This window comes from Mastigoproctus giganteus, chromosome 8 (assembly GCF_048544385.1).
Source record: "Mastigoproctus giganteus isolate SK-2022 chromosome 8, ASM4854438v1, whole genome shotgun sequence".
NCBI lineage: Eukaryota > Metazoa > Arthropoda > Arachnida > Uropygi > Thelyphonidae > Mastigoproctus > Mastigoproctus giganteus.
The window spans coordinates 167,247,379-167,273,478 of record NC_143582.1 but is presented as its reverse complement, the minus strand read 5'-3'; the positions used below and the strand labels follow the sequence as shown (position 1 = coordinate 167,273,478).

Here is a 26,100-nt window from a genome sequence, read left to right as displayed (position 1 = left end):
TTTTCTACATCAGCATGTTCAGGAAGCAACTAGAGGGAGTAATACTCTTGATTTGATTATCAGCAGTGATTCTTCATGCATTAAGAATCTGCAGATAAATGAACCACTAGGTGGCAGTGATCACAGTGTGCTGAAGTGGGATTTACTGAAAGAGGTAACTACCATTAGGGGTAAAGGGAAGGGTTATTGCTTCCGTAAAGGCGACTACGATGGACTGAGACAGTATTTAAATTCTATACAGTGGGACCAACTGATGATGTTACCAACAGCAAATTCAAAATGGGAAGCATTCAAAGAACATATCTTGGAAGCTACTAGGCTTTACATGATAAATAATGATAAATGGCTGGAAGTCAAGAGAAGAATAAATTTTGGATGGATAGCATTCAGGAAATATAGTCACATACTGAGGAGCAATATCCCAATTTGTCTGAAATGTAAAATAATGAACCAATATATATTACCTGCCATGACTTATGGAAGTGAAACTTGGTCACTCACCAAAAGAATGGAAGAGAAGCTGAGAACAACACAGCAAAGAATGGAAAGAATTATATTGGGAATCAGACTGTTAGATAAGAAGAGAAACACATGGATTAAGCAGCAAACTCAAGTAAAGGACATTCTTATCAAAACTAAAGAACTAAAATGATCTTGGGCAGGACACGTAGCTCGAAGACATGATGACAGATGGACTAGGAGAATAACAGAATGGTACCCAAGAGGGGGCTAGAAGAAAACCTGGAAGACAATGATGGAGATGGACAGATGAAATTCATGAGTTTGTGGGTAGTAAATGGATGGCCATTGCACAAAACAGAATGAACTGGAAAGGCCTTCATCCTGTAGTGGATTGATAATGGTTGATGATGATGTTAGGCATATATTTAACTATTGGAACTGTAAGCACATGAAAGTTCCATCTATTTGAGTTTCTTTACCTGGCATACTTAACTGTTTTTGGGAAGTTAGTAATGTGGTGAATAATATATACCTGAAAGACTTTGCTGTGGACATGCTCAGGCAGATTGAAAACAATGGCTACTTGGACAGTGTTATTATACTGATGAGTCAACTTTTCATGTGTATGTGGTGCAGTAAATAGGTATAGGTTCAGGGCACTGAAACCCACATGTTGTTTGAGAGGATAGTTCCAAGTAATGTATAGTGTGCAGTTCCCATAACGAGGCAGTTGGTTCTTTTATAAGACAATAGTTAAAAGTGCTAATTAGATGTATTAGTAGTAGTGGCATGTGATGCAAGAAAGCAAGTGTATGAACTTATGCAGCATCACCCAAAAAAAAAAAAAAAAAAAAAAAATCACAGCATTGCCTCCAAATGCCTGTCCAGTTCCTCCTTAAATTTATTTAACTTATCAACTTCCACAACGACAGATGGAAGTTTGTTCCAGCAATTAACCACCCGCTGGCTAAAGGCAAATTTCTGCACATCTATTCTACATCTGTCTTTTCTTATTTCGAATTTATGCCACCTTAGGTTCGTAATCTGAACAAGTGGAAGGATCCTATCAGAATTAAGTGTGCTCAACCCATTCCTTAAACACCTCAATCAGATCACCGTGCAGGTGCCTAGTCTCCAGCCACTGCAATTTGCAGAATTAAAGCCTCTCTTGGTAAGAGGATCCCTTCATTCCCCTCACCAATCTTGTTGCCCTTCTCTGTACATGCTCAAGCAAATCTACAGCCTTCCTAAAATGAGGCCTCCAGACCTGTACCCAGTACTCAAGGCATGGCCTGACCATTGCTTTATACAGAGGGACAATCACCTCCTTTTCCCTACTAGCAAAATTCCTATATATCATTGACAAAACCCCATGACCTGACCTGGCAGCCTGTCTGCATTGCTCAGAAAACTTATCTGACCGCACAATTACTCCCAGGTCTTTTTCATTTTCTACCACCTTAAGTGTAGTACCACACAGTTGATACTTTCTCTGGGGTTACTTCTACCCATATGCAGTACTTGCATTTGTCAAGGTTAAACTTCAGTTGCTACTTCTTAGCTCATCTGCTTAAATTTTCTAGATCCTGTTGCAGTAGCATACTGCCATTACTGTCATTAACAACCCTGCTAACATTTGTATCACTGCAAACTTCAACACTAAGCCTGATATACCTTCATCAATATCATTGATAAATATACGAAACAACAGTGGACCCAACACTGAACCCTGTGGGACTCCACTAATAACATTAGTCCACCAAGAGCAGCACACATTGATTACCACCCTCTGTCTTCTCTCACTTAACCATCCTTTTATCCACTGTGGCAACTTACCCTTAATACCATTCTGCTCCAATATGTACAATAGTCTTCCATGCGCAACAGTGTCAAAAGTTTTCCTGAAATCCAAGTATATGATATCAAAATTATTTTTTGCATCCAGTTCCTTTGTAACCACATCATAATATCCTCAAATTTGTCAGACAAGACGTTCCCTTAACAAACCCATGCTGTGTCTGAATTATTCCTGCAGTCTTGTCTAGATGATCCTGCCATGCATCTTTAACCAGTGACTCCACTGTTTTACCTGGAACAGAAGTTAAACTAACTGGTCTGTAATTACTCATGTCACCCTTCGATCCCCCTTTGTGAATTGGCGATACATTTGCGCATCTCCAGTCCGTGGGGACCTCCCCTGAGTGATATTCTGGATATGCCTCAGCTCTTTACTGTACCAGATTAAATATATGGAAGCAGATATTATTTTGCAGCAGGATAGTTCAGATCAACATCAGAGCTTCTAGGCCAATGGATTGGATGAGGAAGACTCGCTTCTTGGACTCCTTACTCCCTAGATATTATTATTATCATCATTACTTTTTTGCCTTATGGGATTTTTCCACTCTGTGATGAGTACTGGTACCAAGTGCATTTCGTTTCTTCTGGTCTCTTGTTTCTCTACTGTTAATCATAGTGGCTATTACGGCATCACAGTATATGACTGTGTGCATGTCCTCCATCATTGCACCATTGTTGTCAACGTAATGTGGTATTATTTGCTGATTGATGTGGTCTGTGACTTGCCACAAGATTTTATTTACTCTTCTTTGGAAGGACATGGTCTTTGTCGGGGGGGGGGGGGTTCATTCCCTTTAATTCTGTTAGGGCTTTCTTCTGCTTGTTTTTATTATTGTTGTTAATAGTAACAACAATAATTAAAGTTATATCCCAATTTGTCTGAAATGTAATATCCATAATATAATATCTGAAAGGTAAATGAAGAAAAAGCATGCTTGTACAGAATCAGTAAGAGAAAAGAACAAAAGGCAACACTTCCCATTTTACCTGGCTGTCCCCTCTAACAGTTTACCTACTTATTCCTTGAATTTATTAAAACTATCTGCCTCTGCAGAACCACAGCTGCCTCTGCAGAAAGAATGCTTTCCATGAGAATTTGTTCCAACAATCAACAAATCTGGCTGAAGGTGGATTTATGCACATCCGATTTGCACCATCCATCCATCCACAATTTGAATTTATGCCCCCTCTTGTGTGTAGTCTGAGCAAGAGAAAGGATTCCATCAGCACTGAGCTTACTCAGTCTGTTCAAGGCCTTAAACATCTCTATCTAATCTCCTCGTGGGTGCGTAGTCTCCGGATACTACAATTTGCAAAATTGAAACCTTTCCTTGTAAGGGGGCCACTTGTTTCCCTCACTAATTCTTATTGCCCTTCTCTGCACCCCTTCCAGCAGATCAATGTCCTTCCTAAATTGAGGCTTCCAGAGCTGTGTGCAATAAACAAGATTTGGCCAAACCATTTGCCTTATACAATATTTATATCCCTGATATTATCACCACCTTATCTCTGCTAGCAAAATTCCTTTGTATAATTGACCAAACCCCATATGCTACCCCAGAAACCTGTCTGCACTGCTTAGAGAACTTCATATCTGATTGCACACTTATCCCCAGGTGTTTTTCATTCACCACTGCCCTGAGTGTTCGGTACCACATGGCTGGTTTGTTAAGCTGTATTATTGCTTCCCATATGAAGTAATTGTAATTGCTTGTTAGTATTTAACTTCAGTTGCCACTTCTCAGCCCATCTGCATAATTTGTCTAGATCTCGTTGCAGTAGCATACTCTGATTATTGAGATTAACTACCCTGTCAACCTTTGTACTTTCTGCAAACTTAGACATTAAGCCTGATATGCTTCCATTACTAACATTAATAAAAAAGCAATGGACCTAGCATCCTGGGGGAATCTGCTAATAACATTAATCCACAAAGAGCAATGCCCATTGATAACCACTCTGTCTTCTCCCATTCAACCATCCCTTTATCCATAGCAGCAACTTGTCATGCTGCTCCAGTTTGTATAGCAATCTTTTATTTTCAACAGTAACAAATACTTTTCTGAAATCTAAGTACATGATTTCAACATTATTTTTGCATCCAGGTCATTTGTTACTGTGTCAAAGTATCCAGTAAGATTGGTCAGACAAGGTTGCCCCTCAAGAAACTTTTGCTGTGACTGCTATATAACTGCATTCTTTTATGATCCTGCATTACTTTTTTAACCACTGACTTCATTATTTTCCCAGAAACAGAAATCAAGCTAATAGGTCTGTAATTACTTATGTCTCCCCCCCCCCCTGTGATTTGGTGATACATTTGCACATATGTAGTTCAATGGACCTCACCTGAATCCATCCATAGATGCTCTCATAATGTTTCTTACCTCTTTTGCTGCCTCCTTTAATACAAATTGATAAATCCCATTCATCTCAGGTGCCCATTTTACATTTTGCTTCAACAGTTTCTCCTCTACTTTCCTCTTAGTTATTACAAAATCATTTGGCTTCCTGCGAGAATTTGACTCACTTCTGAAATCCCCCATTACTAAAAAATTCTTCACATGTGAATGCAGATGCTTCAGTACCCATTTAATTTGTTGGCAACTTGATCATCAGCTGTTAATCTGTTTATATTTAATGGACCAATGTGATTTAAACCTTGCTTCTGTTTACAAACTTTCTTTACTTCCTTCTGCAACAAAGACTTCTTTCTGTAAAGAAGTTCTTGTTGCAGATTGGTTTATATTTACTGTAGCAGCTATATTACCTGATAAGTTATAAGCATTCCATGCATTTTTCTTTGTTGCCATGAGTCTCATCAGTTCATCTGACATCCATTTAGGTATGTGCCTTGAACTGTATCTCTTAGTTGATAAAAAAAAAAAAAAGCCTAGTAGCTTCTACAATAACATCCCTGAATGCTTTCCATTTAAAATTTGCTGTTGTTAACTTCATCAGTTGCTTTCGCTGCAACCAATTTAAAAACTATCTGAAAACACTGTAGTCACCTTTACAAAAGCAAATGCCTTCTCCCTTGCCTCTTACAGTAGCTACATCTCCAATTAAATCCCAAATCAACATATTGTGTTTGCTGTCACCTAGTAGGTCTTTTATCTGCAGATTCTGAATGCACTTAAGGAACCATACATGGTTCTTTAAGTGCAGAGTCATGTCAACTGGGTCTTACCCATTATCCCAAATGTACCTGTCGAGTTGATGAGGATTGGCCCATGTCCTTTATGATTGCCCCATTTATCATCTCCAAGAATGTAGACTTAGGCAAAAATTGGACCCATGAATTGAGTAGATAAGGAACTACTCATCTCTGATGACATGCATTACTTGGCCTCTGAATTTGCTCAAAAGCTTTTCAGATGACTAGGAGAAGCAACCATGCTGTAATCCAGACTGTGACCCCCTCTCCCCATACTTAGGCAGACATTCCTACCTAATTGTGGCATTTAGTGACAGGGAAAAACCCGAATGCGACTGGTCTGTTAGAATGTTTCTAACTTAGCAAAAATGTTCATGTTATAAAATATATTATTTTGTTTGTCCTCTATACATAATAACTTCATGTGAATATTTTTATAAATATATACAGCGAGTTCTGCTATAACGCAGTACATGTGTTCCTAAAAATCACCGCATTATGGCATTTTGCACATTAAAAACAACAGGGCTTATGGGAAAAATAGGGATGGGGCAGAGCACTTAAAAAAAAAAAAAAAACATGTTCAGTGTGGTAAGTAAAACATTAAAAAAAAAGTTAGAAACCCAATAAAATTGCTAACACAGGTTTAAACATCTTAAATTTCTAATAAATCAATAAATATTACAGTAAAAACAGCACTGTAATATATACATACTAATTAATATTTCTATTCACTGGCTTTTTTTTTTTTTTTTTTTTTGATTATAAAATTTAAAACAATAAAAAAGATAAGCAATCAATAACAACGAACACGGCATGCACAAGTTAGATATGCAATAACAATTTTGGGAATTAAAAATAGGAAGCTTAAAAAATAGGAATGAACAGAAGATTCTGAAAATTTATTTTTGTTTTTTATGTGATTTGAAGATTTCATGGAAGGAGAAACACATTTTTCCATAATAAAGTAAAAACCCACAGAATTCCAACTATCAGTATTATCGCAAATGCAATAAGGTTGAGTTTACTACCTGTTTATAATTAGTTTGCAATAACAGAAAAGCCCAATAAACCGGGAACTGCAAATTGTTTTTATTGTTTTATGGTAGTGACCTCCAGAAATGTACTCCTCTACTCACAATATCATGCCTCACGAAATTTCTGTTCGAACTGAAAAATATGAGCTCCAAAAACATGAGTCGGCCTATAATATCTAGTGAATACAGTGAATGACAACAGTGTGTCTTGAACCAATACAACTACAGTAAATGGGAAATATAGTTTTCACACATTTAACATTTTTTAAGCTTCATAAACTTGTATGTATTGCTGTGCAGGTTGCTATGTTCACCTTGGTGCCAGGTTTTGCGTTCCCCTGATGTCACTCACAGATGAAATCATGTTATACCCGCACTGTTCCCTAATCAGTCATGTTGGAGCAAATTTGCATTGTCAAAATGCGTGTTATATCAGAACTGACTGTAATGTTATATGTTTTTATAATTAATTCAGGTGTTATATTAACTATATATATGTTATGGATTTATAGTGCTTAGTTTAAGTGCTATTAGTATGCTTATTTTTGAAAGCATGACTGTATGTATTGTGTGCATATTATTGTTTGTATAATTAGGTTTGCATGACAATTTTGCTTGATTGGGATTCTCTGTTCCCCATTGCTAGACATGATTGACAGCTCTGGTCTGTGTTTCTCCATCTTTATGTATGTACAAGTAATGAATGAAAATGTATATGGTAGGTGTGTGCCTACTGGTAGCTTTCAGTCATGCCTGCATTGCCAGACATGATGGAGAGCTCTCCTCTGTGTGGAGTGAAAATGTGTACAGCAGTGTGCATTTGCACGTAGCTCTTATTTGTGTTTGTGTTGTTGCATTTAATTGTGAGCTTGTGTCGATATGGGCTTGAAAAAATATTACCCCCCTCCCCAAATTGTGTAGAAACAAATGCATGTTTTAATTAAAAGTGAATATCGTGGATTAAATGTAAAAGTGAACTGTGTAAACAAAGTAATATCTGACATAGTCTAAATATACATGTATTGTATGCATGGGTAATTGATTGTCTATCTTTGATTATATCAGTGTTCTCCCCAGTACCTATCGAATCTGCGCACCGCCTGGTGAATTTAAGCAAATTGGGCAGTACTGTGTGGTACTGATCTCGATCAATATTAATTCAAACATACTATGCGATAGAGGTCAATGCAACAGGAGCATATAATGTTAAATTATGCAATTAATTTTTGCTCCGGATTGCTAAGTCACATTTATAATTAACAAAAAATTTTATAATATTGCGAAGTATTACACTTTCCCACCCAGCTACTTCATAATACCAACTGGCTGGCAAAATTTTCTGTAGAGAACACTGCATGTGTGTGTGTGTGTGTGTGTGTGTGTGTGTGTGTGTGTGTGTGTGTGTGTGTGTGTGTGTGTGTGTGTGTGAAAGTATGTTTGGGAGACTGAATGCTAGCTTGTGTGTGATTGTGCATATACCAGGTGGATATAAAATAAGTTTCTCTATTCAGGAGACCCTAGTGTCAAAATGGTTAGAGATAGCACTGTAACAGTCGGTGGGTATGTCATTTAGGGTTTGGGAAAAGCGATTTGTAGAAGAAAAAAAAAATAGTTCAAATTTTCACCACCAGGGGAGAAATTAGCATTAGTAGAGGCATACGATGCAAGAAAGCAAGCTTATACAGCATCAGCCAAAAAAACCCCTCCCATTTCACCCCTCCATTCGTTCCAAATGCCTGTCCAGCTCAGCCTTAAATTTATTTAGGCTATTAGCTTCCACAACAAAAAATGGAAGCCTGTTCCATCAATCAACTACCTGCTGGCTAAAGGCAAATTTCCACACATCTATTCTACAACTATCTTTCCTCAATTTGAAGCTGTGCCCCCTCAGGTTCTTAGTCTGAGCAAGAGGAAGAATCCCATCAGCCTTCACAGCTTGCTCAACCCATTCAAGGCCTTATACACCTCAATCAGATCACCTCGTGGGTGCCTCCTCTCCAGGCACTGAAATTTGCAGAACTTAAGCCTTTCTTGGTAAGAGCACCCCTTTGTTCCCCTCACCAATCTTTGTTGCCCTTCTTTGTACTCATTCTAGCAACTCTACATCCTTCCTGATATGAGGCCTCCAGACCACTGTACACAGTACTCTAGGTGTGGCCTGACCATTGCCTTGTACAATAGGATAATCACCTCCCTGTCCCTGCTATCAAAATTCCTATATATCATTGACTGACAAGACTCCATGGGCAGCCCGTCTGCACTGCTTAGCAAACTTCATATTTGACTGCACAATTACCCCCAGTTCTTTTTCACTTTCCACTTCCCTGAGTGTAGTAACCCACAGTTGGTACGTTTCTCTTCGGTTATTGCTACCCATATGCAGAACTTTGCATTTGTCAATGTTAAACTTCAGTTGCCACTTCTCAGCCCATTTTCCCAACTTATCTAGATCCAGTTTGAGTAGCATACTGTCTTTACTGTCATTAACAACACTGCCAACCTTTGTATCATCTGCAAACTTGGACATTAAACCTGATATACCTTCATCAATATCATTGATAAATATACAAAACAACAATGGGCCCAGCATCGAACCCTGGGGAACTCCACTAATAACATTTTTCCACGAAGAGCAGTGTCCATTGATTACCACACTCTGTCGTCTCCCACTCAACCATCCCTTTATCCATTGTAGCAACTTACCTTCCATACCTCTCTAATTTGTACAGCAGTCTTCCCTGTGCAACAGTATCAAAAGCTTTCCTGAATTCAAAGTATATGATATCAAAATTATTTTTGACATTCAGTTCCTTTGTGACCGCATCATAGTATACAATCAAATTTTTCAGACAAGACCTCCCTTTAACAAACTGATGCTGTGTCATAACTATTACTGCAGTCTTGTCTAGATGATCCTGCAATGCTTCTTTAACCAGTGATTCCATTATTTTCCCCAGAACACAAGTTAAACTAACAGGTCTGTAGTTACTTGTGTCACCTTTTGAACCCCCTTTGTGAATTGGTGATACATTTACACACCTCCAGTCCATGGGGACCTCCCCTGAGTCCAAGGAAGCTCTCATAATTATGGCTAAGGGTTTGCTTACTTCCTTTGCTGCCTCCTTTAATATAACTGGATAGATCCCATCCACCCCAGGTGCCTTCTGTTTAACTTCAACAATTTCTCCTCCACTTTTGCTCTCAGTTATTACAAAATCACTTAGCTCCCTGTTAGCATTTGAAAAACATCTGGCACTCCCCTCATTGAATGACTCCTCATGTGTGGATGTAGATGAAAAATACTCTTCAATTTGTCCGCTACCTGAGCATGATATTGATAGTCAATCCATCTATGTTAAGTGGTCCAATCTGATTCATCCCTTTCCTTCTAGAGTTTACATAAGTAAAGAACTCTTTGCTGTTTTTCTTTGCATCCTTTGCCAAAGATTTCTCATAATCTGCCTTCGCCTGCCTAACCTCCTTTGTAATTGATTACAGACTAGTTTATGCCTATGGCAATTTATGCATATGGCTAAGCCTCATTAATTCATCTGACATCCATTTAGGCCTAAACCTTGAACAGTATTTCTTAGTTCCAATGAAAAGCCTAGTAGCCTCCAAAATTAAGTTCCTGAAGGCTTCCCATTTAGAATTCAACATTGGTAACGTCATCAGTTGATCCCACTGTACAGAATTTAAAAACTGTCTGAATCCTCTGTAGTCACCTTTACGAAAGCAAAAGCCCTTCCCTTTAGACTTGATGGTAGTTACATCTTTAAGTAATTCCCACATCAGTACACTGTGATCACTGTCACCCAGTGATTCCTTTATCTGCAAATTCTTAATGCATGAATTATCACTGCTGATAATCAGATCAAGAGTATTACTCCCTCTGGTTGCCTCTCGAACATGTTGCTATAGAAAACAGTCATCCAATAAATCCACAAAAGTCTTGCTAGTGTGTGCGTGACCAACCCACAAGTTCCTGTCAATATCTGGAAAGTTAAAATCCACCATGATAAGACATTCTGATTTACTGGCCCACTCTATTTCTCTGCGCAATTGTTCATTATACTCATCAGATTCATTAAGCCTATAACACACACCTAGTCTCATTTTACCTTTCCCAGTGCTTATTTCACACCAAACAGACTCAACATTGCATTGTTCACCAATATCAATTGAATGCACTTCCTTAGATTTTGTGTTTCTTAACTAACAGCGTAACTAACAGCTTAAGGCAATTGTGGTCTTACAATTGCCTTAAGCAGTGGGATTATGACCTCACTATCTCTACAGGATAATGTTTGTTAAATCATCAATAGGACACTATGGGCTTTCCTGGCTGCCTGCTTACACTGTTCAGAAAACTTCATATTTGCCATTATTATAATCCAGATCTCTTTCTTTTTCTGCTGTTTTAAATTCAACCCCATTAAGTGTATAATTTATTTTGGGGTTGCTATTCCCTAAGTGTAAAAGCTTACATTTTGATGTATTAAAACATAGCTGCCACTTCTCTGACTATCTTTGAAGTCTGTTCAAATCATCCTGAAGGAGTGCTGTTTGGCACTGATTGTTAACGACTCTACCAATCTTTACGTCGTCTGCAAATTTTTATATCACACATTCTATCCCTTTGTCAATTTCATTTATGAAAATGAGAAACAACAGTGGTCCAAGAACCAATCCTTGAGGAACCCCACTCCTAATATTACACCAATCTGAAGAATATCCATTAATCACAACCCTCTGCCTTTTCACGAGGGACCAAGTCAGATGCTTTGCTAAAATCTAAATAACTAAGAGGGCTGTTCCAAAAATATGCGAACTGAGATCATTGCTCTGAGTCTGAGTCACTTGGGAGGTTGGTATGGGTCTCCTTTTTGAAGTAGTGTCCTTCACATTTTCTACACCTTTTAAAGTGGTTCACTACCTTCTGAAACACATGCTGCAGCCCATTTTCTGAAAGGCATTGCAGGATAGTGGAAGTGGCAGATTTAACTTTTTCATTTGTGTTAAATTTTTTTCCTCTCAACTTTTATGGTGTTCGGGAAAGCCCAGAAATTGCATGGTGTTAGTCGTCTGACGGCACCAGGGTTTTCCCCCATCTCTGAAATTGCATGGTGCGAGGTCTAGGCTGTATGGAGGGTGGTCTAGTGGTTGACCACCAGTTTTTGCTAAAGCTTGCATTGCTGATTGTGCGACATGTGGCCTAGCGTTGTCTTGTAGAAGAAACCATTCTTGATTAAGCAGTTCTGGCCTTTTTTTTGAAAATTGCTCCTTTGAGGTGCAACTGTGTTGGCATAATATTCTCCATTTATAGTTTGTTTCTCAGGAACCCAGTGCTGCAGTATTATTCCACGGGCATCAAAAAACAAAATCAACATCAATTTTTTTGATGAACCCAAAACTCGAATTTTTTTTGGAGGTGGTGAATTGGTGGTGTTTCCGTATGCTTGACTGCTGTTTGGACTTGGGTTCAAAATGTTTTAATCCAGGACTCATCACGTGATTATTTCATTCAAAAAGTTGGGATCTTCTTCCACCTGTCAATAAAGGCTTGACAAAGTTCAACAGGCCTTTTTTTTTTTTTGTTTTGCAGTAAGATTGCACGGTACCTATCTTGCACAAATACGTGACATGTTAAGGTGCATCTTTACAATTTAAGATATCTTACATTTAACTGAACTGCCAGATCACAAATCGATAAACGTCTATTTTCTTTCAATAACGTTTTGGCTTCCTCAATGTTTTCATCGTTCACTGAGGTTGACGGATGCCAACCTCTTTGTTCATCTTGTGTGCCTTTTTTTCCCGTCCTTAAAATGCTTCCACCATTTAAATATGTCTGTTCTGCCAAAGGCTTCTTCACTGTTTGCTTCTTGAATCATCTCAAACGTATTCTGACCACTTTTGCCTAACTTTACATAAAATTCAATTGTGATTCTTTGTCTAATAAATAACGAAATATCTTTCTCATCCCCCATCATAAAACACACTTCACATAAACTGTTATAACGAACACAAAAATAAATACTACGTGATACCCTTGCAGAAACTAACTAAGAAAAGGTGTGGGAACGTTGTTAGACTGCAAACTCCTTACTCATTTCCATAGCAATGAAGCAGTGTTGCTATTCTGCGTACTTTTGGGACAGACCTTGTATATTGAAATTGTTCCCTACATCCAGCTCGTGAATAAACTTGTCAAAACAGCCTACTAAGTGGTCCGAGGAGGGGGAACCCACGAACTGCCGGCGAGGTGTTGGACAACCACGGCTCATCAATGCTCGAGGTAAGCAAAGGCTCTCTTGGATGGCATGTGGCAACAGAAGGGCAACTGTGGTGCAATTAGCTGGTAATTGGACTGCTGGTGACAGGAGTAATGTGTTATAACACACAGTACATCAAACTCTGCTGAAAATTGGGCTGTGTAGCTGCAGGCCACTCAGAGTGCCCATTTCCACAGTTCACCGGCAACAGTGCCTACAATGGACACGCGAGCATCGAAACTGGACCTTGGCTGATTGGAAGAAGGTTGTCTGACCTGATGAATCACGTTTCCTGTTGCACCATGTGAACGGCTGGGTACATTTGCGTCATTTACCCGGTGAAGTGATGGGGCCTGGATGCACGATGGGACCAAAATATTGCCACGAAAAGGTGTAGCTGGTCAGCAATGATGTTTATGTAGGTGGCAGCAGTGTCATTCTTTGAGTGATATTCTGCTGGGATACCTTAGGTACAGTCAACCATGTGCCAGGCACCCTGTCTACCACATGTGTAAACATCATTGCTGACCAGCTACACCTTTTCATGGCAGTTGTCTTCCCCCTCTAGCGGTGCCATCTTTCAGCAGGATAATGCGCCATGCCACACCACCCAGATTGTTTGAGACTGATTTGCGGAACATGAGGAAGACTTCCAGGTATTGTCCTGGCCTCCAAATTCCTCAGACATCAATTCCATTGAGCATCTGTGGTTTGTGTTGGAACAGTGACTCCAATCTGCAGCTTCTCAACCACGGACCTTACAGGAGTTAAAGGATCTGCTGGTTATGTGTTGGTATCAGATACCACAAGACATATTTAGAAACCTTGTAGCATCCATACCTCGCCGGATACGAGTTATTCTCTGAGAATAAATAACAGTAGTTTCCTCTACTAGAGAAGAGTTATTTATTCGAAGTAGTGCAATACCTGGTATCTCGTTATGAAGGTAGCCACAATAATGAGATAAAATCAAATAATGCCGTTACTCTACTTATGTAGTTAAATTTATGGGTAAACTATGGTGTATTTATACCGATATTATATAGTTAATTTCAACCCATAACATTATGCCTTGTGCATTTAGTCTTCAACATATCTATCTAAATATCCTTGGATTGCACTCTTAATTATTGCATCTAAGATTTTTCCTACCACTGAAGTCAGACTAACTAGTCTGTAGTTATCAACTTTACCGTTAGAGCTGCTTTTCTGTATTGATGATAAATTGGCATTTCTTCAATCCAGTGGGATCTCACCTGAGTCCAAAGATGCCCTCATAATTATAACCCGAATGGTTCAATACAGTCTTGGTAGTCTTTCTCAAAACTACTGTGTATATGCCATCAACTTGGGGAGCCTTATTTGACTTAATGCTCAAATGTTTTTATAATAAACAATCATCTGTAATTACAAAATCACTATTTTCATATGGCTCGACTTTACTCATATGGCCTCTTCTCATCGTGAACAATCTTTTTGTCAGTAAAGACTGATGCAAAATACCTATTCAGTTCATCTGCAACATCATTTGGGTTATCTAAGACTTTCCCACACCCAGTACACAAGGGTCCAACCTGATTAGCTTTCTTATTTGTTGTATTCACACACATGAAAAATTCCTTATCCTCATTCTTTGCTGTCTTAGCCAATGCTTTCTCATATGCAGTCTTGGCTTCCCTAACCTTATTTGTGGTACTATTACAGATCCACTTGACTGTAGGCTTCAATACTTTTCATTGCTCTGTAACTGTCTCTGCTATCCTTTTCTGCTTTATTTGATTGGCCTGCTCGGCAGTCATCCATTTCAGCATCCTCCTTCTGCAGTATTTTCTTAATAGTATGTATGTATGTGTTCATGGCTACTGTGATTTTTGCTTTAAAAGTATTCCATTATTCAAATGTGTTTTCCCTCCCTTGGCAATCTGCTCAATTCATAGATGCCATATAGTGCCTTAAACTGTCAAAGTCCCCTCTTCTGAAGTTAATACCCATGCCTTTATCTTTAATTACTGCAACGTCTTTCTTCATCTTTCAACTAACAGTTGCATGATCACTTCCTGACAGTGGTTTCTGTATTTTAAGCCCTGTGATGTCATCTGATTTGTTAGTAATGATGAGGTCAAGAATATCCTTATTCCTAGTATTCTCTCAAGCATGCTGGTACAGATAATAATCATCATTTATTTAAAAAAATAATTTTCCCCAATGTGAGTTTCCCTCCCACTTATGCCAGTCAGTCTGAGTCAAAGTCACCTCTAATGAGACATTCATGCTTGCTTGCTTGCTTGCCCATTCCATCTGCATGTAGGGGCCCTCGTCATACCCCTTCACAATCTTCTGGTCTGTATATTTCTCCCATTCTCATTATACTTTTGCTTCCAACTAACTCACACCACAGATTCTCTGCTGGCAGACATAACTTCAGACTCAGCCAAAGTTCGTTTCATGCTAAGGCTGCTTTTAATAAGAAATATGACCCCTCCACCCATTCTGTCATCCCTATCTTTCCTAAATACATTATACATACCGTAGCAGAACTCTTCATTAATTTCTGGGTGGCACCACAGTTTTTGTTAGCCATATTATATCAGCATTAGTTGTCCTTACTAGTTCAGATTCAGCCATTTTATTGACAATACTCCTGATATTACTGTAGACACAGTTAAGACTAAATAATCTATAGTTTACTACCCTGACTTTAGGTTTATATCCCAAGCTTTATCATCCTCTCATTTGAAACATTTCTACCCTCAGAACATCTTATCAACATTAGCTGTTGTGGCAACAAACAAGAATTCTTGGGGTGAGTGCAAGCAATACTTTGACCTCTATCATCAGATAAGAGTTGTTCTATGTCCTACTATTGTCTGCCCCTAAATATATATATATATATATATATATATATATATATATATATATATATATATATATATATATATATAAGTGTGTACTTGTGCTATGTATGTATGACAGGTGTATAGATAAGCTGAATATATGTGGAGTGTGTGTTGTGTTCTGACAGACCCCCCAAATTTGACTGCAGGGGGGCCACCTATTAGGAGCTCCCTGCCATACTGATGTTGTGCTTCTTCCCTCCTTGTGGCATGCTGAGGGAACTGCTGACACCAGCTCCAGCTGGTTTGGCTGGTGTCGGATTGCATACAGAGAGCCACCATGCATCCACAGTGTGATCCCTCCCCCACATAAGGCAGCTTTGTAGCCCTAACCAATCCCATATCCCTTCTCTCCTCCCCACCCAAACTTTTCAGTTTGTGGACTCTATAACAAAACTTTACTGTTCTTGACAGCCTCTCCTCCCATTTGGATGATGGGCTCTTTCCATAGGGGTGCCCCTCTGTCCCCCACAAACTTCCTGTTTCCATTTGGATAGTCTTCCTCCACCTACTTTATTTTCATTTGTTCCTGCATGCCTTCATTATTTCCCCTGCTCTCTTTTTACCTTACAGAGCTTTTTTTTTTTTTATATTTTTTTCCCCCGTTCTGGGGCACTCTCTGTCAATCTCAGGTGTAGATTAGGGTCCCTGCCAGAGACTATATCTGTCTCTTAATATACCAGGCTGCCTCGGAGTGATGGGCAGCATGGGGCCCCACTAGGAGCCCCCATGTCTAAATTCTGGAGGAACAACAGACCAACCCAACACTACACTGTGCAGACCAACACCAAAACTTACACTATCTCTGGTATTTACAGAGTTTGTACTGTGATACAGAGTATACTATGCAGTTTTAGCAGGGACCCCAGGTGCCGTTTGATAATAAATACTATACACTGTCCTTTCTATACACATTGTATTCCCCATATTCAAATTCTGAATACCTTATATTTTATGACACTTTGTCTCTGATATCCGTATGATGTCTGCATTTGTGATTTGATCAGTACTTCAGATTCATCAAATTTATTTACTTACTAAACCTTTTTTTTAGTTTCCAGAACAGTATTTTTGATAAGTTCAAACCATGGAAGAGGACATACCATGGTCCTCTTCCACCTCTCCTTTTTTTCCACTTCCCTGACAATCGAGTCATCAACTATAGCTACTCCCTGTGGGACACCAAGGATCTCTGCTGCAGAGGATGTCTTTGTATTGTCTGGTGCTAGAGGATGAGTTTAAGTGTTAGGCTGGATGGCTGAGTGCTTGATGGAGCCCTCTCTTGTAATCCTTCAAAGGCATCAACCGTATTCTTCGAGCCCTGATATAATCCCACCAGAACATAGAGTTTGTGCTTAACCTCCTTATGTTCTTTGCAATGAGCACACATAAAGGCATCTCCCCTTAACCAAAGCATTCCCACTACTTTGAACCCTTTGCTTTGCTGCTGTAGTCTGAGGCATGATGTTAGTCTAATTTAAAAACAACACATGAAACTAAGAGATTAAAATGAATAATGCTATGCTAATTCCACATATTTAACAACAGTACAAACTACACTCCTAAAGGAGTGTAATTTGTACCGTTGTTAAATATGTGGAATTAGTTTGTATTGTTGTTAAATATGTGGAATTAATACTGTTGTTAAAGTCACATTATTAAAACATGTTTGTATTGTTATAAATTATAGCGTATAAACCTCTTCTGATACTGATTACTATACTACAGTGGAGCATGATAATCCGAACTAATTGGGACCAGGGCTAGTTTGGACTTCCAATTTGTTTGGAATTTTGAACTTATCAAAAATACCGTTCTGGAGACTAAAAAAAGGTTTAAAGTTTAGAAATAAAAACACTTAAGTTTTACTTATGTATTTTTATTCATAGGTAACAAAACAAATGGAACTTTCAGCCGCAATAACACATGTATAGGCCCTTAACGAAAATAATTACTCATTTTTTGCTGCACCATTTTTAAGCTTCGTTTCTTTGTTGCCAGATCTCTCACTCTTTTCAGCAAGAGTAGTTGAGTTGGACAGCATTCAGTTTGTTTGTTGAGTTCTACGTATAATTTAATTGTGTAATTGGTAAGGTAATAAGAGTGTAAATTTGTGCTTTATATCTTCATTTTTATAGCCTGTGGATAATATTTCTCTAATTTTCGCTTATTAGAATTGCCATTTAATAGAATAAAAATTCAGTTTGCAAACGTGATCACAATAACTGCCATTTACTGTAATTATTTTATGGCACCAGCATGAAAAAAAATAAATGCTAGCTTGTTCGGATTATTGATGTTCGGATTTTTGATGCTCTACTGTATGTAATAAAACCTACCAAGTATTGCCTATATCAATGCTATTACAATAGCAGCAGAATTTGAATGTTGTTATTGATTCAACAGAATAGTTGTATCAATTATTGCTTAAGAAACCACAACTGGCTGAAGTCAGTTGTGGTTTCTTGAGCAATTGCAATGCCAAGTAATGAAAAAATTCACCAGCTTAATCAGAGAATCACAAACATTAACATTAACTGCATTACCAATTTTACATCAGAAGTTACATAAAAACAGTAACTTCTGAATTTCTTATTTGGGGTTATGTTAATGTACAATCTTATTGCTCTGAAGCTTAGATTGTGAATGAACTTTGTGTGCATATCAATGATGCAATTGCTTTTGCGACATCATAGAAGTTGGACAACTTCTGGACAGGTGGGAGACCTGAATATCGTTTCGATAACCTTCAGGTCAGAAGCAGCTCCTGTAGAGGCCTGTTAAGGTCAGTATGAAAAAATATTGAATTTTTCTTTTAAGTAAAATAAACTATTGCCCTTTATCTGGGCTACATACCATTTTATGTCAGTTCATAATGCAGTTAATAATATGTTCCTGCCTTTGTATTTCAATCATAGTGACTCCAGATGCAGTCACTGGTCATCCTGTAAATTTTTTTTATCATTTAATATTTCCCAGAAAATTAAATCGGATTACTTGTAAGTTGGAGAATTTATTTTTCCTGTTAAAACTGCAGCCATTATCAACCCACTGCAGGAAGGATGCCTCCTCAACAATTCATGCTGAGGGAAATGGACCATAATCTGCCACGCTGGTCCAGTGTGGGTTGGCAGATTGACCGTATTTAACAGACAGGGGCTTGAACCCTAGTCTACTCAAGGAATGTGTGCTATTGCACTCCCATTCCTGACCACTCGGCTATGGTGGCTATTATTTTTCCTATACTACTGAGCAACTTGGTGTGCACTTATTTACTATACCTGCTTACCCTCTGATGAAATAGCAGTTGGTGGGGGAACTCTTTTTGTGATAAAAGTTCTGTTTTGGGGAGTGAGTAGCCAGCTTTCATGGTGCAGTACCAAGATAACTTGGACAAGTTTAAGTCATACTTTTTTGTCAGAAAGTGGCCGAGGACTGAAATTATATTTCCTAAGTATGAATTTTTGTTTGCTTTTTGGCTAGGGGGAAAAAAACCATGGGATTCTTCTGGCAAAACTCTATTCAGTAAAGGAGTAAATGTTGTATTTAAGGTTTATTTATGATAATTTATTTTAGTACCTCTTGACTTCTGAAGAAAGGCAGTATCGAGAGAATGTGATTCTCTCAGATAGAATTTTATGTTAAGTCATGTTGTCTTATTTTGTCTAGTCTAAGTTATCTTATAAAAATTGTTTCTATGTTAGCTCAGTTGTGTGTATATGTGGATGATAGGCCAGTTGAGGTGTAATGTCCATGGAGTCAAAAAATAAAATAAAACTGCTAATTGCAGAAGGATGCTAAGTGTAAGTTAGCAACTATAGACCATGACTGCAGAATTTGAAAAGAGATAACTTTGATTTGCTTTTCCCAAAGAGGAGTATTAAAATATTTGCATATTTTAAAAATGTTGTTTTATTATTATTATTATTTTTTTACTTAAGTGTTTCATAATTTTCTGATATAAGGCTATTTATTTTACCAGATATCAATATCTACATGAATTATTACATCGTTATTCAGATGTCACTGAGTTGACATCTTGTTATAATCATGCCAAGTAAAATGGCAGGGAGTCGGGCTTCTGGTACTTCTCCAGATTCTAGCAGGTAAATAGTGACAAATTAATTATGCATTTTTGCTTTTGATCTGGGATGTTTAATCAGCAAATATTTTGATGTTATTTCACATCACAGTTTGCCTTTCTTTCTTGTAACAAGGTAGGTAATTAAAATCAATGTACCACTTAATAATGAAAATAGCAATAAGAGCTTAATTGATGGGACTCACCTCAATTGATCTGCTTAGTTACATGGTATTGAAATGGAAATGAAGTTTAAAATAAGTTAAAATAAATAAATACGGAATTGTTAAAACCTGTAATTAAAATTTGCTCAAGGAAGAAGAAGTGCACCTTGTCCCTGGTTGTCATTTATAAAATATTAATATGAGAACAAGGTTGAAGCCAATAGTCGCAACGAGCAACTTTCGTGTAAAACATCTTCAGTTGGCAATGATACAAATATCTTACAAAGAAATTCGTAGCCAGGAAATACCCTTCACATCTAATCCAACACACAATTTCTGTTGCAAGAAATAATGTCAGTAACCCACATAATCATAGCACCAAACAGAACACACGCATTGTCCTCCCCTACCACAGCAGACTGCTTCGCCAAGTGTTTGCCAATACAGACATAATGTCAATATTTTCTTCATACAATAAATTAGGGACCATCTTTAATACATATAAAGAGACACACAAATATCCAATAAGTGACATCAACAACCTTATCTGTTTAATTAAATGTCAATCCGGTTTTAACGCATGCTACATCGAGAGCACTACCGCAAAATATGGCACCACAAAAACTTCCAATACACGTGCTTATTACCATCATAATAGCTTCAGGACTAATCAAGCCAGTACCAAACTTACACAACACGTACACTCTCACAACCACAATCCCCTAATTGATTCAGCCATTGCAATTATTAAATTAGGATCTAGTTACAAGATCTTCCAACATGAGGCACTTGTCATAGAATGGTGTCTCCATAACACTAAATTTAACGTTCTAAACACGAAACTGCCAACCAACCTTTCACCAGTCTGGAACCTTAATCATGTAAGGTTCCCATATGTCTCAAAATGCATTATGGGAACATAGGAATTCTTTAAATACATTGGGTGGCAATGATGGGAGAAAATTCCTTTTCTTCCACCATTGCCAATCGAAGACGTTTTACACAAAAGTCGCTCATTGTGACTATTGGCTTCACCTTGTCCTCATATTAATATTTTATAAATGACAACCAGGGACAAGGTAGTGCACTACTTCTTCCTTGAGCAAATTTTAATTACAGGTTTTAACAATTCCGTGTTTATTTATTTTAACTTATTTTAAACTTCATTTCCACTTCAATACCATGTAACTAAGCAGATCAATTGAGGTGCGGTGCCTCCGTAGCCAGGTGGGAAGGAGCAGCAGTGCGTAGCACACGCTTCTTGATTAGACCGGGGTTCGAGCCCGTCACCACCAAATACGGAGGATGCGGAAAGGTTAGGGAATGACCACCGCATATCCCGGAGCAATATGGCCTTAGTTGCTAATGCTCCTAAAAACCAAATAACAAACAAACAACAACAATTGAGGTGAGTACCGTCAATTAAGCTCTTATTGCTATTTTCATTATTAAGACGATTACATAACGGTACATTAAGAAGCTCTATAAATCATCTAAGCATCAATGTATCAATAATACTTGTATATTCTGAGTTCTCACACTTCAAACTCAGGATACCACAGAAGGAATATTACTGTGATAGATATAGTATCATAACTGTGAATTGCATAAACCATTCAATGCTGCAGCCCTGATACTAAGCCACCATTAGGTTGTGATCTAGATCAGTGGTCAAGAACCTCTGGCCTTAAGGCTGCATGAGGCTTTTTAGGGTACCAGTTGCGGCCTTTTATCTAATTCTCTCAAATGCAAAATCCACCTTTTATTTCATGACGTAACACCAAACTCAAAATATTTTAAAGGTAAATTTTATCTATTCTCTTTTTTATGTATAGATATTCTCCTTATATAAATTAGTTTACATTTACGCTGTACGTTACCAAAAGAAACATAAAAGGCAGAAAAATATTGTATAGATGCAAGGTAAAATCAAATCTATATATGATATGTGCCTTAAAATACAGGCATTTTGGAAAAAGCTGACCTTCAAAACCTTGCTTACCTAATCAGAACTTTTAGCTGAACACTTTCCTGAACTAGCAAAAGTAATTAATGAACAGGATACAAACAAATCATTAAGGAAATGTGACATGAAAGAATACACAGCTGTTCTAGACTCCCTGATTTAAGAATACAATGAAAGGTTTACTGATTTTGAGAAACATGATATCAAACCGAAACTAGCTTTTCAACCACATCTGATTGATGTCTCCAAAGCACCTGATGACTTACAGATGGAATTAATTGAACTCTCAGAATATATTCTGAATTCTCTATTTGATGCAAAGAAGGATTCTCTTCCAATATGGAAAAACACTGTTGAATACGCACATTTGCTTCAACATGCTTGTCGAATGCTATTTTGTTTCGGCACAACCTACTGTTGTGAATCAGCATTTTCATATATGACACAAATTAAAATAAGACAGATCTCAGATGATGGATATTCACTTGGAGGACCAATTAAAACTAAGCTGAATGACATTGGAACCAAATATCAGACTGCTATCTGGCATTAAGCAGTCGCAATAAAGTCATTAAATTGTTTATTGTCTAAGTTTGTCCATTTTTAGTTTTGTTATCATCTTTGCTAAACAAATAAATGTCGTTAGTTTTTTTGTTTAAATTCCTCACACAGGCTGTAATTTAAATTGCAAATATACCTACAAAAATATAATTTTTTTTGTATTATCTTGGTTAAATAAAATATGGCCTTCCAATGTAAAAAGGTTCCTGCCCCTGATCTAGATAATGTGCTGTTTCTCAAGAAATTTTATTGCATTATCTCATATCTGGTATAATGCAATAAAATTAAATTCCATAAGCCACTAAGCATTACAGCTATGATGCTATTTTTATCGTCTTTTAATGCATTTTTGGGTTTTAATAATATAGAAAGGTATAAGTGAAGCTTCTACCTTTAGTAGCTTTTGGCATTTGATTTTATTTTGTAATCTCAGATACTGCCTTTTATTTCTTGAAAAATAGAGCACGTTATCTAGATGGTAACTTGACAGCGAATTATTAGCAAGCTTAGAATATGTGCTTATAGCAATGAGTGTTTTATGTGCTTCTGATTTAAATATGCTGTAGCCATTGCAGTAATACGTGTGACATAGTATCCTGAGCTTGAATAGCGTTGAGCCTCAGTGTATTACAAGTAAATTGGTTTTAATTAAGCTGGTTAAATTGAGGTGTATGAACATAGTTGTTCTTGTATAACATAAGTTAGGTAATATACTCATTGCATTATATTTCAATTTTTTTCTGAAATTAATTGAAATATTTTATTTTCTGTGATTGACAGAAGTGAAAAATTAATTTAATTAATATATAAAAATTGTTTTCACATTGCTTTATTTCACAGCATAATTCACTAAACTTTTTTGTAATATACTTCACTTCCTCCTGGATTTTAATAAAAACTGAAATCTTTCTATACATTAAAATAATTTTCCTCCTTGTGATATTTATTCAGCCAACGGGAAAAGAGAGATATGGGTTACGTGGTAATACGTAGCAAATACTAAGATATGTAACAGAAGCTTGTTTTACTTTGGTAAAACAAGTTTCTCTTAAAGCATAGTCACGAGCTATGTTTATCTAACATGACCACGCGGTACCATTCTTGATTTTCATATGTAATGTATTTATATATTCATAGCAGTAGAAGAAACACACACAGTGTTGAAAGTTTCTGTAAGTATTATTTTACTTTATCAAAAGCAGCGAGCAGGGGTGAAGCCCCCTAGTATAACATTGTTATTAGGACCCTTTTATTTTCATATCCATAGGCAATCCCTGGTACAGCCTGATTTGTTTAGTGTGTATACCATAAATAATCAAAATAATTATGATAATTGTATTTACAAAAAATTGCACTTTATATATAATTGAGTTAATAAAGTTAGAGAGTTACAATTTAATAGAGTCAGATATGCAGAGTGCAATGTCAAAAGGCATGCTGAGCACTATGTAATCACAGTTTGGGAAATCTCCATTGACACTGAAATCAGGAAGTAACTTAGTCTGGGAATCATCCAATTATACTGAGCTGACCTTGGTGTAGAAACAATTGGTCATTCTGCTGTTTGTTTATGGAGATGCCAGTGAAGATTACCACGAGTACTACCCATGTTTGTGTTCTTCATTCAGGATTTTCTGCATGTATCCCTTAGAGCTGCAGAATTTGGGATGTCAATTTCTAGAGTTATAGTGTCCAATGGTGTTCTCAGGAAACATTGCTCTAAGGCAGTGTTTCTCAACCTGTGTGCCACGGCACATTAGTGTGCCGTGAGTAAGCTTCAAGTGTGCTGCGGAAAATGCAAATTAATAAATCCAAGTTTTATAATAAAAATTAATTCAAACAAAAAATTCATTTATTTACGCTGTGCCAACCTGAGTGCCTTTCTGCAGTCAACGTGACATCACGTTTTGATTCCTAGTACTATATTTGTTCACCTATACTACACAAATAATAAGTGTATTATTAAATATACCCAGCAGAAATAACTTCCTGCTTATGAATATATAAATATAGTAGTGATTGCAGTGTGCTGCAAAATTTTAGCAACTTTAAAAGTGTGCTGCAGCAACAAAAAAGGTTGAGAAACACTGCTCTAAGGTTTAATATCCACATTGCAGGTTTTGCAATGTGGATATTAAACTAGGTGTTGCATTGCACCTGGTTCATTCAGTGGCATAAGGGTTAGTGATACACTGCCAGACAGACAGGTCCATTTGGTTGTTCTAAGTTTCAGTTGTGTCAAGGTTAGGTTACAGGTTCCTTTGTTGATGATGACTTTCCAGGGTTTCATTCCAAGATTTGCATAGAGCATGCTCCAGAATATGGTAAATGGGTTACCCATCACACCATGTAACCATTTCAGCAGGAGTATTTCACCCTAAGGAATCTTAAGTTTGAACAGTGAAGGGGAGGCCTCCAGACCAGAGTACAGGTGCATAGAGTGGTACAGGAATCTGATTTCTTCATGTGTACTGTAAAAGGAAATCCCAAGGCCTTAGACCAACCAGTTCCTGTTGGATCTGGTTGTGCTAAGAGAGTTGCAAACATTTTTTTCATTATATTTCATGGGTATTTTGTAATTAATAAAAATTTATATTTAGTAAATTGTAACAAAAAATGAACTCAGCAAACTTGCCTACCAATTTCTCAAACCAAGGATTTTCTTCATTTCATCCACATTGCTTATTCATTCTTCATGTCAGCAATTGCTACAGTTGCTAGCACCTAAGCACAATTATATGTGTGTTGGCTGAACTACTCAGCATTTTCCAGGGAAAGTCAGGGTGCACTGATTGCTGTGGAGCCCAATGCATAAATGGGGTGGGGAGGGGGAATTAGGAGAGAAAGAAGCATGGATCTTCAGGTAATTAGTGAAATAAATGATTACTTTTTTAACATAGGGTTTTTTTGTTTTCACAAAACAAAAAGCTTGTTTTCTCATTAAGGAAGAAAAGTTTCATGTTTATATTCTGGCATGACCACCAGGTCAGAGGAGTTTACAAGAAATCATGAATACGGACATTAATAGTATTTTAGCAGTCATGTGGGATTGAACCGTGGTCCACTCAGAGTATATGCTACTGCACTTTTTCTGTTGACCACAGCTATGCCAGGCCTTCAAAAATGTTTTTGTTTATAATCTGCCAAGAACATGTTGCATGTTCAATCTTGGGCTGCCAAGATTGAACATGCAACTTTGTAAGTTGCAATGAAAAACTGTTTCATAGTGATGAAACTTATAAATTACTTTCTAAAATTACTCCAAAAAGTGAAACTCTTCTACATTTTACATACTCAACATGTGAATGAGAACATTGAGCTTGTGTAAGGTTTAACATCTCTAATGGCATCACTTACAGAAACTGAACAAAATTGAAAAATTTTAACACTGAATGACATTGAAATTTGGTGGACCTAGTGCAGTCAACCATTCATGCCACTGACCCCTATTTTCGAATAACTCAAAAATATTCCCCCATCTTTCCCTTTCTATTCTTCAAATTGAAGAACAGAAAGGGAAAGATGGGGGGGAAGAGTATCCAATTATCCCATCAGTCATTAGACCAGTTAGTCACAGTGATGAACCTGTTCCTCCAGATCTTGCTCATTAGAAGAGGGAAAACATAGTTGACCCAATGGAAGC

At 37.4% G+C, this 26,100-nt stretch overlaps 1 protein-coding gene across 5 annotated transcripts in view; it reads left to right on the top strand.

The window, feature by feature from the left end:
- LOC150081989 (circadian locomoter output cycles protein kaput-like) overlaps window positions 1-26,100 on the top strand; it is a 269,964-nt gene that overhangs the window by 66,110 nt on the left and 177,754 nt on the right. For 3 of the 5 annotated variants that reach the window (XM_090379036.1, XM_090379035.1, XM_090379037.1), the window contains one exon: window positions 19,668-19,791. The exons of the other annotated variants lie outside the window; for them this stretch is intronic. In XM_090379036.1, coding sequence (XP_090235162.1) covers window positions 19,736-19,791 — 56 coding nt within the window. In that variant the 5' untranslated portion in view covers window positions 19,668-19,735. The remainder of the gene's footprint in view (window positions 1-19,667; window positions 19,792-26,100) is intronic. 5 annotated transcript variants of the gene reach the window in all.